The following is an 18,679-nucleotide window of genomic DNA, read 5'->3' on the forward strand; positions in this document are numbered from 1 at the left end:
CACGACTGAGTTCCTGCTCAGTCGAACCTGATCTTCTGAGAACTAATCCTATCCAACTCAGCAAAGCGCACATCTTCTCCGGGCTGGGATTCCAACGTTGTTCCAACATAATTGGACTGAGTCCTCAGTCCAGCGCGCACCCAACGTTTGACCGAGCAAAGACTCTGACTCCGGCCCAAACCAGCTAGGCCCAATATTAGGTCATAAACCTCCCTCTCACATGTCATTTTCTATTCAACAAAGTACATTTATAGATCATACTTGAATGTGTTGCACATCATATTAATTTTAAATTTATATATTACACCTTATTTTCAAAGTATTTTTCCAAATAAAAAATCGAAATAGGTAGTATTTTTTATTCGTCCACATAATCAAATTAATTAGATTAATCAAGTTAGCTATATTATAGAAATTACAATAAAAATAATAATAATAATTCAATGTTTGAACAAATCAAGCTCTTAACATTTTAATTGTTTCAATTTAAATTTAGAATTTTTAAAATTGCATAAATTCTAACTATCTGTCTATATGGGCAATGTAGACCAGAAGCAATGATAAAAACCAATTTAGACCAGAAGTAATGATACAAACCTCTAAAAATAGAAATTAAAAAACTCTAGTGATATGACAAAATAAAAAAATAAAAAAAATACAAGTCAAAAATATCACACCACATAATGAGACCACTAAAACTCTTCCTCTAAAATTTTCAAATATTTTCCTTTAGACAAATAAGCCACTTTTATTTTCTCCCTTCAATACTATTAATAGCCACCTCCCGCATTTGACGTTGATAATCACCTCGAATATTTCTTAATTCGCGACGGTGTTACCCCTCAATCATTTTTTTTCATTCACCCACCCTCTTTCCTTTCCCAGCTTACCATTACCCTTCTCATTTCTTACTTAGTCCCTATCCACTTCATCATTAATAAAAAAAATTATTAAATTATTCCTTTATTTATTATTATTATTATTTTTTTATGAGTAGTATTAATTGTTATCAGTCAAATTCTAAATTGTTTTTTGTAATTTTCCGTTATATTATTTATCTTCTTAAAAAATGACCACTTTTATATTCGTAATTTATTTTAATGTTTTTTTAAAGTGAGCACCCATTTTCTATACCAAATTCCCTCAATCTCTCCTCCTCCCCCAAATCTGCAAAACCCTAGTTATATATCAACACCGACAATATCTCCAAACCTCTCACTCTTCAAATCAATCTCGATCCAAAGAATGGCCACAAAACCCTTTGAGGATTCCAATTTAAGCTCAAAAAATGGCATTGGCGTTGACGATTTGAAGCTCGGAGTGAGTTCTGAAGCAGCGATTGATGATTCAGTATCGAATTCAGATGCTGATGGTGGGTTAGGGAGTAGAGGGAAGAGAATTAAGGAAAAATTGGAGACAGAGCTGAGTCCTACTGAGTTGCAAGTCGAAGATGTATCGTATCAACACGCAGGGCATGCTGGTGTGAAGGGCAGTGATGGTGAGACTCATTTTAATGTGAAAGTGGTGTCAATGGAGTTTGAAGGGAAGAGCTTAGTGAAGAGGCATAGGCTGATTTATGGGTTGTTGCAAGATGAATTGCAGAGTGGACTACATGCTTTGTCGATCGTTGCGAAAACACCATCCGAAGTTTGATAGTATGTGATGATTTCATGTATCTTTTTTTTTTTTGGGTGGCAAGAAAAGCAAAGAACTTTCATTGCAATGACCAGTCCTCAGCTTTTCTTATGCAAGAAAATTCCTCATGATAATTGATAAGTTTTCATGATCACAGTTTGTTTATTTGTTGTTACTAGTTTTTTATTAAATAGACTGTTATGGGTTTCGGGATTCAGTATTCATTGCCTTGGTTTCTTACTCTAGTTGTGTTGAAATTGAGCTTGATTGTATCATGGTTTTCACAGTGTAGCCGTTCGTGTTATGCTTACTTAGAGAATGATTGGATTCTATGCTGGTACGTGATGATTTTTTCTTGGAGGAAGTTCTTGTTTTTTGTTTGGGTGACAAGAAAAGCAAAGAACTTTCATTGCAATCACCTAGAGGAAAGGAATAGAGGTCCCTGGTTCAGACAAAGTCCAGTCCTTTGATTTTCTTGTGCAAAAAAATTCCTCGTGATAATTGATAAGTTTTCAAGATCATAGTGTTTTAATTTGTTGTTAGTAATTTTTGATTTAATAGACTGTTATGGGTTTTTGGATGCAATTCGTTGCCTTGGTTTCTTACTCTAGTTGTGTTGAAATTTAGCTTGATTATATTATGGTTTCATAGTGTGGCCAGTAGTGTTTATGCTTGGTTAGAGTATGGTTGGATTCCATGCTGGGAGATAGGTTGTAGGTGTGAGTAAAGAGAAAATTGCTTCACATCTTATCGATATTGCAAGCTTTTCTTGTGGTTGTGGTTCTTATTTTTGTGTAGATAACATCTCCACAAATAACTGCGCAATCAGTAGCTTGTGTTTGGTGCTGTGTGTGTTTTTGGTGACTAACAAAGGACTAATACCCATAGGCAAAATCCCATATTTGATGTTTAATGGCTCGTTTTATTCAATAGGTTGCAAATCAACCTTACTGAATGATGAAAACCGATCAACATTTAGAGCTTCTAGAACAATTCACCGGGTAGGCTCTGGTGCATCTAAATGTGACATACCTTTTGAAGTTCACCGCTTGGATTTGCAATAGGCGAAGTCCAGTTCAATCATCCTGGATGACAAATTTAGATCATCTTTATGCTTTTGATTCACTGAAAGATTGAAACTGTCAATTCTTCCCCATATGGGTTAAATGCATTATAGTCTCAATGTTATTGGTTTTTTTTTTTTGGGTGTGTGTGTGTGTGGCTCCAGTTGGTTAAGGTTGTTGAGCTTCAATCAACTCATATTGGGAATTTGATATCACAGACTTTGGCGTTGCATAATCTTCTTCCTCCTTGAAAAGAAATAATGAAGTTTGATATGAATCATGATCCTAGCTTTGAAGATCCTGGATCAAGCTGCATACTTTTTAGATAAGTTTTGTCCATTTAATAGATATAATGTACAAGTTAAAAGTGGAATGTACAACACATCATTATTAAATTGAATAATATTATTGAAAACTTAATCAATAAGAAATGGCATAGAATACAATCTCGTACTATTTGTTGATTCCTTTGTGTCACTGACTAGTTCTTCCACCCAATATCTTTCTCCTGTCAATCTAGTTATCCTTGTTTTAAACAAGGAACACTGATAAACATATACATTTTGTTTGTTTTGGCCAAAAAAAAATTTTGGAAAACATTTTTTGCATTTTCTAGTGTTTGCTACTACGAAAAATGAAAGCTTGTGGTCAATGAAAATAAGATTATTTGCGGTGAAAACATTTTCTACTTTTGACGGTGAAAAACATCTTTTGAACTTAGGCCTTACAAATGCCACGACACCACTGCCACCACGACTACCACCACCCCCACTAATGCAACCACTAGCAAATTAGTTTCAAAGTTGCAACCAAACATAGGATAATTATGGAGAACATTTTGTAGAAAACAAAGCTTCAATGTAAAATGAAGCTCTTTGGCTGTGTTATTTGATTCTGCAATTGTACAAGAACATCCCTTGTGAAGGTACAATACAAAAAGAGTTGTATACATATCATCAGATACGTGAAAATTGCCATTTAGACAAAAACCTGAACAATTTGGGTGAAAGAAAACGGAGAAAACAGAGGAAACAATACATGTTCTGCATTTTCATCTCTTGGTTCTACAATTCCGGCCAAGCAAAACACCTGTAGGTGGACCAGTCATCTCTAATTGGCATCGTCCGTGCAACCAATAAGAAAAATGAAGCAGACCCAGGTTAGCTCTCACTCTGAAAGTTCCTCTTATATTATACATGATTCTGTTTCTCTGTACCTGCTTTTGAAGGTCTAGCGCCATGTTTGGGGGCAAATAAACCAAGCTTGATGTCATGTGAACCGATACCAGTCTTGCTTCCCCTTGTCTCTGCGTGAAAGGCTGCAGTGCTTGAGTTGCTATGAGACTGTCAAAAAAGTAGAGCTCGATTTCTACGTACTCAAATCTCACTTCAAGTTTCCGACTCGGGTTGGAGAAATTCGCAACGAAGGTGAAATCACCGTTGAAATACTCCGGCGAGTCAAAGTAGATGGCACTGAGGCTTGCAATTGGGGTATCAAATGCCGGGATTCTTGGCTTGATGACGAGATAGACTATCAAAGTTCCGACTCCGAAGAAGATGAGCAGGAGGCTGAAGATTAAACAGAGGATTGCACCACACCACACTATTAAGTTTGTCCGGCGAGGTTGCCGGAGCACCGGTTGCTCATTGGCTTTTGTTAAACTGACATACGGCATGTTCGGTGCCGGAATTTGTTGATTCGTGGCTGGTTTTGATACTACAATTTGATTGAGTGGAGTGGCCATGGTTTGCTTTTGGGATTGTGGAAGAGAAAGCATTTTGGGAGAATTATTATGAAGGAAAAAAACAGTGAAGTAATCAGGGCGATGAAATGAAATTACTGTATAAATAAACTGTGAAGTGGATGGACTTATTAAAATAAATAAATAAAGTAAAAGAGAAGGGAAGAATAAAAAAAAAAAAAAAAAGAAGAAGCTTTTGTTGATTGAGAGGAATGGGACCAATGTGTTGTTTTGAAATTCACAAAAGGAGTTTGGGGCTGGATTAAAGTTGAGTGTATCATATGGCCCCGTTTGTTTCCAGAGATGGAATGGAGGGGATTGATAGTGAGGGGATTAATAGTGAGGGGATTGTTAGTGAGGGTCGTTTGTTTTCAGAGATAGAATTGAGGGGATTGATAGTGAGGGGATTAATAATGAGGGGATTGTTAGTGAGGGGATTGATAGTGAGGGGATTAGTAGTGAGGGGATTGATAGTGAGGGGATTAGTAGTGAGGAATTGTTAAATTATTTTTATATAAAATAATAAAACAAATAAAAAAATATAAAAAATTAAAAATTATATTTTAAAAAAAATTTCCAATATATAAAAAATAAAAAAAATAAAAAAATTTCTAATCCCCTCACTATTTTTCTAATACCATCTCTACCTCCTCACTATGAATCCCCTCCCCAAGGGTATTAGTAATACCAAGGTATTAGTAATACCCTCCCTATCTCTCAAAACAAACAAGGTATTAGTAATACCAAGGTATTAGTTAGTCCCAAGGTATTAATAGTCCCAAGGCTATCTCTCAAAACAAACACCCCATATACTAATCCCAAGGTACTAGTAATCCTAATCCCCTTGCTATAACCCAAAACAAACGGGGCCTATAGGTGTTCTTGGGTTTTGAATTGTTTTGCTTTTCTTGCTTGAGAAAGGGCAAAGCTCCAAAATATAGGTGTTATACAAATAAATAATTCTTTAATATTTTTTTTATTAATTGATGTGATACTTGTCATGTTAGTATATTAAGTCTTACTTTAAATTCTGAAATTTTATTGTTATTTGACAAGTCAGTAAGAAAAAAAATAGAACTGTATTCAGTATATTTGCTCCAAAATCAAAAGGAGTAATACTTTATTGAATTTCTCTTGATATGGTGGGTAGTTGACCGAACACATCATTATTGGCTTTGATTTTATTGTATTGTGGTGAATCCAACAGAGTAAGGCTTGCCATTTTGACTGAAACTATTATTTTATGTTTGTGCTAATGCTTTCAGTAAGAAATTGTTGAGCAGGAATTTAGACCTTGTGCCCTGATAAAAATGTAATCTATGGCAAAGCACAATATTATGCTTTCATTTTTTTATTGGTTTTCATATTCTTTTCTTTTAAAATTACAAACGAAAATTTGTTTAATATATTGATTTTGTTTTCAAAAACAAATTGAATTGATTTATTTATTTATTTTTTAATTTTGGATATGAATATAAAAAAAAGTACTTTTAGCCATTTTCAGAACAATTTTTTACTTTCTAATCTCTCTGCCACCAATAACTGTTGTCAATCGGTGAACTGTTAACAAGTTCTAGCCATCTTTTAGTGACACTGTAATAACTAACTCTAATGACCACTTCTAACCGCTCCCACGGTCGATCACCACATTTGTCCACCCTTCACTATCAGCGGCCACCTCTAACAACTCACTAAACATGTACTCTATTTTTATTATCATTTATTTTCAAAATATTTTTATATATGAAAACAAATTTCTATTTGTTAAATAAATACTTATTTTCAATTTTTTTAAAACCAGAAAAGTGACTATTGGTTTTGATTCTACAGTATATTTATTTATCTTTCAATGCTTTGGTGCTTAAATATTCCTTCAACCGAACGAAACCGAACCGCTTGCTCTTTCTCTTCTTAAGCCTCACTGCCGCCGCGTCGCCGCCACTAACCCTAGCCCATAATGGCGTCCGGCGACTTCCGGTAACTGGACGCCGGTGGAGTATATATAGGCCACACACCATCTATGTCTTCTAATCACCTCGATGTTATGCAAATCAAACAAGTCGGCGATGGAAATAATTCTCAATTTCGTCTACATGGCTATCAGCCAATCCAGTTCAATCTTCATCAACACAAGTAAAAACTCGCAGTAACGTATATTTGATTAATATATTCGGTTTATTTTTAGAAGAAGCATGAATTCACTGTTAGCTTGTTGATATATCAATTTGTTCATTTGTAGTTCTAATTGCATCAAATTTACTTTTGAATTTTTTAAATTGTGTCAAATTTAGTTCATTTGATAGCTACCTTTTGACAATTGGATTGAAGTTAAGGGTAAATTATTAGGAATTTGATATAAGGGCACTTTCATACCCCCATAATGCGGAAAAAATAAACTAAATTTATTAGAATGATATGTTTATGTCATTTGTGAAATTACAAAAATAATAGTGGATGTTTTTATTGAAAACGAAGGAATGACAATATTCCAACTCAATGTGTATTATTATTATTACTCCTTTTTTAAAACTTCATATAAGGGGCTCTTTTTGAAAAATTAAAAATATTAGGTACCTTAAAATAATTTAGGAGGGTTACTAACATAATTTTATAAGGTATATATTACAGATACTTTTTGGCTCCATCCCTGCTACAATCATTCTCTTCAAGTTAAATGAAACTATAACACTCCGTTTGGATCGTGACCAAACACACACACACACACAGTGGAAAAAAAAAGGTTAAAGACTGCGAGTATAATTTGCGTAATTTTAAATATTATGGACAAATTTATCTTTTACACTCTTTAATGACTCAACATTCCTCTACAAAATGTGATATGGTTATTAGAATGTGTGATAATCTGTCACCTAGATTGATAACTTGAATCACATTACACTTTAGACAGAACTATGATTAGGTTTAACAGGGAGTTCCTACTTCCAAGGACTCCAAACGATCTTTCTTTTGGCCAAGATTGAGGCTTTGACGACTTATTCAGTGAACACATAAAATTTTCCATATTGACAAGTTCCTATGAAGTATGGACCCTCTTGTCAACTTGTGAAAGTTGTAAACATGTCTGAATGTTTCCAAGTTATTTGTTTTCATATTCATTTCTTTTAAAATTACAAACGAAAATTTGTTTAATATATTGATTTTGTTTTCAAAAACAAATTGAATTGATTTTTTTTTTATTTATAAATTTCGGATATGAATATAAAAAAGGGTACTTTTAGCCGTTTTCAGAACAATTTATCACTTTCTAATCTCTCTGCCACCACTAACTATTGTCAATCGATGAACTGTCAACAAGTTTCAGCCATCTTTTAGTGACACTGTAATAACTAACTCTAATGACCACTTCTAACCACTCCCACGGTCGATCAGCACATTTGTCCACCCTTTACTATCAGCCGCCACCTCTAACAACTCACTAAACATGTTCTCTATTTTTATTATCATTTATTTTCAAAATATTTTTATTTTAAAAAATATTCGGAGCTTTGAAAATATTTTTATATATGAAAACAAATTTCTATTTGTTAAATAAATACTTATTTTCTATTTTTTTAAAACCAGAAAACTGACTATTGGTTTTGATTCTACAATATATTTATTTATCTTTCAATGATTTGGTGCTTAAATTTTCCTTCAACCGACCGAAACCGAACCGCTTGCCCTTTCTCTTCTTAAGCCCCACCGCCGCCGCGTCGCCGCCCCTAACCCTAGCCCATAATGGCGTCCGGCGACTTCCGGCAACTGGACGAGAAGTCTCCGGTGGAGTATATATAGGCCACACACCATCTATGTCTTCTAATCAACTCGATGTTATGCAAATCAAACAAGTCGGCGATGGAAATAATTCTCAATTTCGTCTACATTGTTATCAGCCAATCCAGTTCGATCTTCATCAACACAAGTAAAAACTCGTAGTAACGTATATTTGATTAAAATATTCGGTTTATTTTTAAAAGAAGCATGAATTCACTGTTAGCTTCTTGATATATCAATTTGTTCATTTGTAGTTCTAAATGCATCAAATTCACTTCTGAATTTTTTAAATTGTGTCAAATTTAGTTCATTTGATAGTTACCTTTTGACAATTGGATTGAAATTAAGGGTAAATTACTAGGAACTTGATATAAGGGGCACTTTCAAAACCCCATAATGGGGAAAAAAAAAAATTAAATTCATCAGAATGATATGCTAATGATATTTGTGAAATTACAAAAATAATAGTGAATGTTTAGGGTTGTGCACAAAATCGCTCCGAATTGAGGTTTTTTTTTTCAATTCTGGCAAGCAGTTGGGTGGGTTGAGATGCCAGGACTAGCAGGTTAGTGCAGGTGGCGGTTTGAAAATACCAACCCATTGAAAAAATCGACCCGTACCGCCACTTTGCTAAAACATTTTCCCCTGCCACTGTATATACATCCAGGTTACATTTCCAACCATTAGATTATTTTTCTATGATACATGAAGGTGGTTTTCATGTACCATACATAAATAAACTTGGACCATTAGATCTAAAAGTAAAATAAATCTAACCATTGATTGGTAATAATTAAAACCAGGTTAAGAAATCTTGATAATTTCGTAAAAAATAAGGTAGTTTTTGAAACCAAAAAGTGGTTTTCAACTTACCACAATAACTAAGTGTACTTACTATTTGATATGATTATACTTACTATTTCTAATAACTATACTTACCATTCAATTATTAATAAAATACACTTAACCTGCTATTCAGGTAATAGGTAAATTTAAAAAATTAAGTTATAATAAATTTTCAAAACCTCTAAAATAAATATAAAATTTACAAAATAGAATTTAAGAAAAAAATATACAAAATAATTGTGAATTTTATACATTTTATTATAATTTATTACATTTTATGAAATATGATTTTTTTAAATTTATTTATTCATCTACTTAATGGCAATAAATGAAACCTAGTTTCCTTTTCATTTACCACACTTGAAAATAATAAATGTAATTAATAAAATATAGGAAATTTTAAAATTTATTTGAGGATTCCATGAACAAAATTTTGTGTTTGTTTTTAAAAATTTTGAATATTTGAAGATTTGAAGATAAGATTGTTGTTGATTTAGAACTCTTTAGGTAAGAATCTATCTCTATTAGGGGTGGGGCGGGTCGGCTGCGGCCACAAAACTTCCAATCCGCCATCCGTCCATCATATTGGCAGATTGAAAAAAATCAATCCACATCCGTCCGCCAATCCGGCGGATGTGAATTGAGTGGATTGGCGGTTTAGCGGATGGATGCGAATTATAAATTTTAAACATAATTCAACTTGTGCACTTCCTCAAAAAAAAGAAAAAAAGAAAAAAAAAAGTATTACAGTCAATGACTTAAAAAAGTATTACAATTACTACATGCCTCATCCAAAGAAAGAAAGTTTGAAACTTTAGAATATCACAATCACTGCATGCCTCATCTACATGTTACAATCACAGCATGTCTCATCCACATAAAGTATTACAACATGTGGTTCTTAAAATATAAAAACAATTCAAACCACCAAAACCATGAACAGAGCAGTAGTAGAGATTGTATGTCTCTGTATTGTTACATCTATATATGTTTTTGAAAACAAAAACCAACTAGCATATATATCTATTTTCTATTTATTATTTTTAGAATTAGATTTAAAAAATATATATATAGATAAATAATAAGTTTATTTTTTTCAATTCAAAAAATATATTCAAGTTGAAAACTTTTTTCAACAGAATATTTAAACTCTTTTTTAATTGAAAACACAAACAGACTATTTAAACAAATTAAAAATACAAAGTCTTATAAATTACTAAGGGTGCTCATGGTTTGGCGGTTCGGTTGCGGCCAAAGAAACCTCAAAGCTGCCATTCGTCTGCCAAATTGGCGGATTGGAGAAAATCAATCCGCAACCGTCTGCTCGTCATTACGCATCCATTCGAAATGCGGCGGATCGATTCGGCTCGGTCGATTTTGGAAGATCAGTATATTTGCTGCTCACTCCTAATCTCTATAGTCTCTAGCTCTTTTTTTACTTTAACTTTTCATGATATTTGAATTTATAAATTTTAATGTTTTTTTGGAACAATATTTCACCTAGTTAAAAGAAAAATTATGAGATTTAAGTGGTAAGAAAAAAAAAAGTTTGATGAAATAGTAAATGCAGTTTTAAGTTTAGTTTAAATGAGTGATTAATCAAGTCTACTAAAATAGTAGGTAGAGTCCTATTGAGTAGTAAGTATTGTTTAAGTGATGAGTCAAGTTTGATAAAGTAGTAAATAGAGTCTAATTGACTAGTAAGTATTGTTTAAGTGACGAGTCAAGTTTGATAAAGTAGTAAATAGAGTCCCATTGAGTAGTAAGTGTTATTTAAATGAATGGTAAGTCAAGTCTTATAAAGTAATAAGGAGAGTTTCATTGAGTAGTAAGAGTGGTTTAAATGAGTAGTAAGTCAAGTCTGATAAAGTAGTAAGTATAGTTTAAATGAGTAGTTTCCAACTTACTACAACAACTAAACACACTTACTACTTGATATGGTTATACTTACTATTCCAGATAACTACACTTACCATTCAAACATTAATAAAATGCACCTAACCTCTAAAATAAATATAAAATTTATAAAATAGAATGTAAACAAAAAAAAAAATGTACAAAATAAATATGAAATTTATAAATTTTATTATAATTTTTTACATTTTATGGAATATGATTTTTTTATTTATCTACTTAATGGTAATGGATGGCAATAAATGAAACCTAGTATCATTTTCCTCTACCACAATAAATGCAATTAATGAGAAATATGATTAACAAAATATAGGAAAATTTCAAATTCATTTGACGATTCCATAAACAAAATTTGATGTTCATTTCTAAAACTTTTGAAAATTTTAAGATAGAATTGTTGTTGATTTGGAACTCCTTTGGTGAGTCTATCTTTTTTAACTTTCACTTCCATTATATTTTGAATTTATAAATTTTTATATTTTGTTGGAACAACGTTTCACCTAGTTAAAAGAAAAATTATGAGATTCAAGTGGTAAGAAAAAAAAAAATCAAGTTTGATGAAATAGTAAATGTAGTCTTAAGTTTAGTTAAATGATTGATAAGTCAAGTCTAATAAAGTAATAAGTAGAGTCTTATTGAGTAGTAAGTATTGTTTAAATGAGTGATAAGTCAAGTTTGATAAAGTAGTAAGTACAGTCTAATTGAGTAGTAAATGTGACTTAAATGAGTGGTAAGTCAAGCCTGATAAAGTAGTAAGGAGAGCCTTATTGAGTAGTAAGTGTGATTCAAATGAGTGGTAAGTCAAGTCTGATGAAATAGTAAGTACAACCTCATTGACTAGTAAGTGTGGTTTAAATGGCTGATATGTCAAATTTGATAAAGTAGTAGTAGAGTCTCATTGAGTAGTAAGTATTGGAAAATTTGGTTTTATAAAGCTTATTTTGGGGCAACTTTGAGCCCAAAATCGAGTAGGCCCCAAACGTTTTTTGGGATGGGTTCAAAGAGGTGGCTTGTTTCTTGTCGCATGGCAAGTTACACGGTGAAGACGATTCGTCAAAACCAGTTATGAGTGAATGGGAACTTGACGTCGTTTTCGGATTCGTGGAATTGGACATTTAAAGAATTAAATGTGGGTTTCCTTGAAATGGGTTGTGCCACATTAAAATTTTAAGAGAGCTTTTGTAAGTATAGAAGTTCTAGGTGTACAACCTTGGGTTGGGCCCCAAGGGCACCCCAAGTTTGTAAAAGGAAGGAGTTATGAACAAAGTGGACCTTAGCCCAAACCACTACATGTACGCGCTCCCGTCGCCGACCAGCCGGCCAAGCCAAGCCGTGCACAGAGTGTGGGTTACGGATCGGGTCGGTTCTAATGTTAATTCTTGCGGGGAATTAATTCAAATTTGAATTCACATTTTCTATCCATAATTTTGCATTTTACTATAATGCCCCGACCCTTTATACGTCATCGATATTGTCCACTTTGAGTCACGCCCGCACGGATTTGTTCTTCCTAGTGGGTCATCCATCCTAGAACTACTCAAATGGTATCAGAGCCGACTCTCCGAGGTACCGAGTGTGGGCCCCTGGCGTCTCTCGGTGCATGTGGGCGGACTTGCGAGCTGGTAGGCTACTGCACGAGGACGTGCAGCCTTATGGGGGGTGGATTGTAAGGCCCCGGTGTCCCACATCGGGAATGGAAGGGGAGTTCCTGGGCTATAAAAGTAAAAATGGAGGGGGAGTTCCTGGGCTATAAAAGTAAAAACCTGGACCCTTATATAGCATCGAGCCCTTTTCCCAAGTGGTGAAATCCTTATTAGAACTCTCCAGTTAAGCGTGCTTAGGCTGGAGTAGTTCTAGGATGGGTGACCCACTGGGAAGAACAAATCCGTGCGGGCGTGACCCAAAGCGGACAATATCGATGACGTGTAAAGGGTCGGGGCGTTACAAATCGTATCAGAGCCGACTCTCCGAGGTACCGAGTGTGGGCCCCTGGCGTCTCTCGGTGCATGTGGGCGAGCTTACGAGCTGGCAGGCTACTGCACGAGGACGTGCAACCTTATGGGGGTGGATTGAAGGCCCAGGTGTCCCACATCGGGAATGGAGGGGGAGTTCCTGGGCTATAAAAGTAAAAACCTGGACCCTTATATAGCATCGAAGCCTTTTCCCAAGTGGTGAAATCCCTATTAGAACTCCCCAGTTAAGCGTGCTTAGGCTGGAGTAGTTCTAGGATGGGTGACCCACTGGGAAGTACAAATCCGTGCAGGCGTGACCCAAAGCGGACAATATCGATGACGTGTAAAGGGTCGGGGCGTTACATTTACAGTCCAAAATTCCAACAGATAAACTGCCAGAAACTGTCCAGCAGTTACAAGTTCAAAACTGTAATTGTATCTGTTCAGTTACAAAATCAAATCTGTTCAGTTTTCAAACTACATCTATTCAAAAGTTTTGCACTTGTTCAAGTTCAAAAACATACATGTTCGGGTCTGCAATTTGCCTATATATACCAGCATTTTCCTATATATATCAACATTTTCCAACAGTGTTCTGATCAGAAAACACAGTCTAAAAAATACATTTTCTTGCTGTCTAGTTTTTTATCTGTTTGCATTATTCTTTATATTATTTTAGAGAAAAATTCAGAGAGTAAGAACACAGGTTTGTTCGTCGAACAAATTGTTTGGAGTGCTACTACAATTTGCGAAGATCATTATATCTTGGGAGATAGACGCCTTTTATCCGTAAGTACCGTAGCGGGGCGAATCTGTCTTAAGGATAGAGTGTCACACACTCGACTTGATCTTTTTTATTATTCATTCGGTTCGGTAAAATAAATTCGGTACGTTATTTATTTTATTTGTTTGATTTAGTTTCAATTTATTCATTGTACATAGAAGATTGTTTCAATAGTAAGTACAGTCTCATTGAGTAGTAAGTGTGGTTTAAATGAGTATTAAGTCAAGTCTAATAAAATAGTAAGTATAGTCTTATTGAGTAGTAAGTGTTGTTTACATAACTGATAAGTCAAGTTTGATAAAGTAGTAAGTAGAGTCTCATTGAGTAGTAAGTGCGATTCAAATGAGTGGTAAGTCAAGTCTGATAAAGTAGTAAGTACAATCTTATTGAGTAGTCAGTGTGGTTTGAATGAGTTTAATTACCATTCAAAAACATAACACTTACCATTCCTTCTCATTCTACTTGCAACTCTTTGTGACTTAACTTACCACTTACCATCCATTTTACCACCTAGTATTAAGTGAAACCAAAATTGAGTAGTAAGAGTGAAGTGTAATGAAGTAATAACTGGAAACTCATTAAGTAGCAAATGGAGTTTAGTGAAATAGCAAGTGGAAACTATTTTGATTAAGTAATGGAAACTCATTAAGTAGTGTCTTATTAAATAGTAAGTCATTTTGATTAAGGAGTAAGTCAAGTACATCAGATAACAGCAACCATGTGTTCGAATTAATTTTGTATGAAAAAATAGATGTTTAGAAAATAAATGATTCGTACAAAATTGACCCAAATATGTGATTTCTGTTATCCGATTGACTTGATTTTTTGCAGGAATGATGTACTAGACGAACCTTAAAATGTGAACGGTTTGAATCATTGAAACGGGGTAAAAAAATAGGCCCATTGGACCGGATTGTATGGTCTAGTTCGATGAAGGACTGGAGACAGTCTAATCCATTATCTTTATCCCCTTTGGAATCTATCTTGCACTCTGATTACTCTCTTAGACAACTAATTGTTGAATGTGCTATATATTAAGGTTCGTTTGTAACGCCCTCAAAATAACAACATTAAACTAACCACATTCTTTTATTCATTAGAGTTCCATTACATAAGTATTACATGTTAACATCAAAACAAAATGCCCTACGGGCTTACAGCTTTCCAAGTTAACACTTGGTTATAACAAAAGAGTACTAACTCGTTTACACATTAAGCCCTTGGCTTGAAGTTACATGTAATACATCAAAAGTTAAGCGACAAAAGTATGTCCGCCTCTAGCCTCCCAGCTATGTCCTTGGAGGTGGCATGCTACCTGTACCTGAAAATGATATTCCCATATAGGGTGAGCCACAACCCAGTAGAAATACACTAAACCAACCATGAACAATGACTAAAAGATTAGCAATTGATAGATGGCTAACACAGATACATTCACATAAATTACACATTTATGTCATACAACTTATGAGTCTAAGTTACCTTTCATTTTCCCTTTTTCAACAGATAAGCATGCTAGCTCTCTCATCATTTCCACAGATATGTATAAAAACTATATCTCACATTCAGATAAGCATAAAAGCTATATCCACATTCTCAACAGATATGTATAACAACAATATCCCACATTCACAGATAAGCATATAAGCTGTATCCATACTTTACTAAGATAAGCATATAAGCTCTATCTTCACTTCTCTAGACAAGCATATGAGCTGTGTCTATGGAGTTCATCCCCTATCTTCTCCCAACACTATCCGGTTTAGAGGTACATCCCCTATCTTCCCCTAAACCGCGGAGTACATCCCCTATCTCCTCCTCTACACATAACGTATATAAACACATTGGTTCTATATACAATCACCCAATACATACAGTTAATGTATTCTATCAACCGTCAAGTTCCATGACACATTCCATTGATTAGTTTCAGTTTGCCTAATCATCATGCATTGTCTACAACAATCACGACTATCCTCCACCGATAGCGCAAAACAGTTATTTCTATACAGAAAATAAATGCACAATGGATATACAATCAACATTTCATTTCCTCATTTCTCACCATTAATTATCCCAATTAATCAAACAATGTAATTAGGCCATTTTCCATAATTACCATTTCATCCCTTAGGTCCCATTTTCATCAATGATACAACATTTATTCCATTTCTCTACTCCAATCATGCATCTAGGTTTATTTTGTTTAAAACCCCAACTTTTGTAAAATTGCACAAAAGCCCCAAACTTTTACCAAATTACCAAATCAACCCCAACATCTCAAAATACTAAAATTTAAAGACAAAATCCATAAAGAGGAGTAGGATATCCCTACCTCGAAGTTTAAGCCAAAAAGGAGATGAAGACTCGAAAATCAACGTGCTCCAAATCCAAACTTTTTCAGATTAAAACAAAGCTCTCAACGCCCTCTATCTTTTTAACAAAGGCTCTAGGCTAGATTCACACTCTAGGGAGATCAAATCTTAGAGAGGGTGTAAGTTTAGAGAGAGAGGGTCTCGGATTTAGGGTTTGATCAAAAAAAGAAGTGAAAAACTGAAGTTCGAAATCGCCACTGTCCGCTGATATAAAACACGCTCGCTCGAGCGAAGCCTTTGTCGCTCGAGCGACCAGACACAGAAACTCTCGCTCGAGCCAAGAAGTTCTCGATCGAGCGAAGAAAAACCCAGACCGCTCGAGCGAAAGAAGCTCACTCGAGCCAAGAAAGGCAACTCTCAGGTCCAGAACCAAACGCAACACTCGCTCGAGCGAAGCCACCCTGGCTCGACCCACCAGACACGAACCTCACTCTCGCTCGAGCGACCAACTCCTCGCTCGAGCGAAGGTCCAAAAATCTGGGCAGCAACACTAGGCTCCCAAACATAACCAACCTGTAACAAACCTGCCCAACACATCCCAAACTCAATATACAAAGTAAAAAGGATGCAAACAAGATAATAAACAACTACCAACATCCACGGACACATGTCCGGATCACTGTACAACAAGGGTAAACCCGGGATCGCTATAACAGGTTCGTTCTTTTCCAATAATTTTTTAAAAAATAAAATAAAAAAATTAGTGAGTTACATGTTGAATTATATTACAAGAAAAATAACTTTCTATAATATATAACATTACTTATCAGTCTTTATGAATTTACTTACCATTTATTATGAGACGACTTACCACATGAAACAACTTATTACTCATTTTGAAATAACATATAACTACCACTTGTTCTAAACTTACTTCTTATTTGTTTTGAATCTATTTATGACTAGTTATGAAGTTGCTTACTACTAAACCATATTTAAGAAGTATAATTTATTGACAGTAATTTTGGAACTGTATATATTTATTATATATATATGTTAAATAGTATTAACAATATATTAAAATTATTTTTTTTTTGTTTATTATTGAAAAAAATTCAAATTAAAAGATTTATTGAAGGTGGATTATATTGATAAGTGTGATTTTTTTTTTTGGGTGCATAATTTAAGAAAAATGTTTGAGATTTTTAATAAAATCTTCACAATTTCACCTACGATAATATTAAATGATAAGTATTAATTTTTAATTTGTCATTATTTTTTTATTACATCATTAAAGGTGTATTTAGAAGTGTCAATCACTAACATTAATTTTAATTTTAATTAAGTTTTTCAATAAACATCCTGAATGATATTTCTGAATTCATTGATTATCTATTTATTATTGTACGGGGAGCAAATATTCCGGCAAGCCCGTACTCCTTTCTTCCGAGCTCCGTTTATGTCCGATCACCTGTGAGAAAATAACGGTGAGCTACCCGGTGGTGTGTGGCCGGAAAAACCCTCCGACGATCAAGTTAGCACACACCTTAGGATAGAGAGAAAGAGAGAGGGAGGTGTTTTAGTGTAAGAAAATCCTTACAAAGTGTTCATCTCCTTCGTATGGGGGGCGCAGACATGCTTATATACCCTCTGTGCCCCATATCTACTCCCAGTCATCCCCTGACACGTGGCTCTGCTATCCCATCTGTCAGCATGAACCTTGCTGAACATCACCTAATCTCAACTGCCTGCCTTCACAGCTGGAGCTCGGCAGCCGAGCTGCTTTATCCGTTTCCGTGCCGTGCCATGCTTCATAGCCAAGCACTTCACTGGCTAAGTCCAAGAAGGACCGGGCTAGGCGACATCTCGGCAAAGCCTAGCCCGAGGCACTTCTTGTGGCCGGCCTTTCTGCCAGTCAAATAGTTACCTCGGCTGACCACGCCTTTCCGGGCGCCGGTCACTCCGCTTGTCTTGCTTCGGCCATCGTCTGATCGAGCAGCTCGGTCCAACCGAGCAGCTTCTTTACGGTCTGGGGCGACACACACTCGGCCCAAGTTTTGCCCGGCCCAAGTTCTGGCAGCCCATCTCTTGGCGGATAGTCAATCATCTCGGCCCCATGCACCGTTGGGCTCTCAACCTGCTCGGCCATTACCACGGCCCAACTCCAGATCATAAATCACCCTCTCAATTGCCCCTTAATTCCGTCCGCGAAAGCGTGACTGGGATTACTTACTTTGACCGAGATAACATTCCTTCGGTCTCCAAGATGAGAAAGGGCGACCGGGCTAGTTAACATAACTGTCTGTAAACTTGACCGATTGTACGCCACGGCTGACATCCTCTTCTTCAGAAGTAGCTCGGTTGGCTCTTCGACTCTTCAACCCGTCGCTTCAGTCCTGACGTTCCATAAATGGGGACACGTGGTGGGCTGCCATTGGTCATCGAGCAGCCAACCCGCCGTTTTTGCCAGATTTTGAATTTGGGCGGCCTCTCGTGCTTACATATACAAGACCCCCCTTATGCCATTTCTTCCTACTGCCTCTTTTCTACCAGACGATTCAGAGCTCAATCCATTTCCTCTCATACTCGACTGCCATTCTTCGTGCTTGGAAGAACAGCTCCAGCCCTTCACAGGTAAGATCTTCAATCCCTCT

At 35.4% G+C, this 18,679-nt stretch overlaps 1 protein-coding gene and 1 non-coding gene across 2 annotated transcripts; one reads left to right on the top strand and one right to left on the bottom strand.

Moving 5' to 3' along the window:
- Positions 1 to 1,034: 1,034 nt before the first annotated feature.
- LOC114315680 (uncharacterized) lies at positions 1,035 to 2,220 on the top strand. Its single transcript, XR_014336658.1, has 2 exons — positions 1,035 to 1,655; positions 1,923 to 2,220. It is a non-coding gene; the product is annotated as an uncharacterized LOC114315680 (transcript).
- Positions 2,221 to 3,560: 1,340 nt separating this feature from the next.
- Positions 3,561 to 4,719, bottom strand: LOC114315725 (uncharacterized protein At1g08160). Its single transcript, XM_028262336.2, has one exon. It carries the CDS (start codon positions 4,474 to 4,476, stop codon positions 3,751 to 3,753), a length of 726 nt encoding a protein of 241 aa, XP_028118137.2. The 5' UTR covers positions 4,477 to 4,719; the 3' UTR covers positions 3,561 to 3,750.
- Between the last annotated feature and the right edge of the window lie 13,960 nt (positions 4,720 to 18,679).

Source organism: Camellia sinensis, chromosome 7 (genome assembly GCF_055761805.1).
Source record: "Camellia sinensis isolate YWXY chromosome 7, ASM5576180v1, whole genome shotgun sequence".
Classification (NCBI taxonomy): domain Eukaryota; kingdom Viridiplantae; phylum Streptophyta; class Magnoliopsida; order Ericales; family Theaceae; genus Camellia; species Camellia sinensis.

What these genes read in the sequence shown, in the direction of transcription:
- LOC114315725 (XM_028262336.2), bottom strand. Translation starts at nt 4,476, where the DNA reads ATGCTTTCTCTTCCACAATCCCAAAAGCAAACCATGGCCACTCCACTC.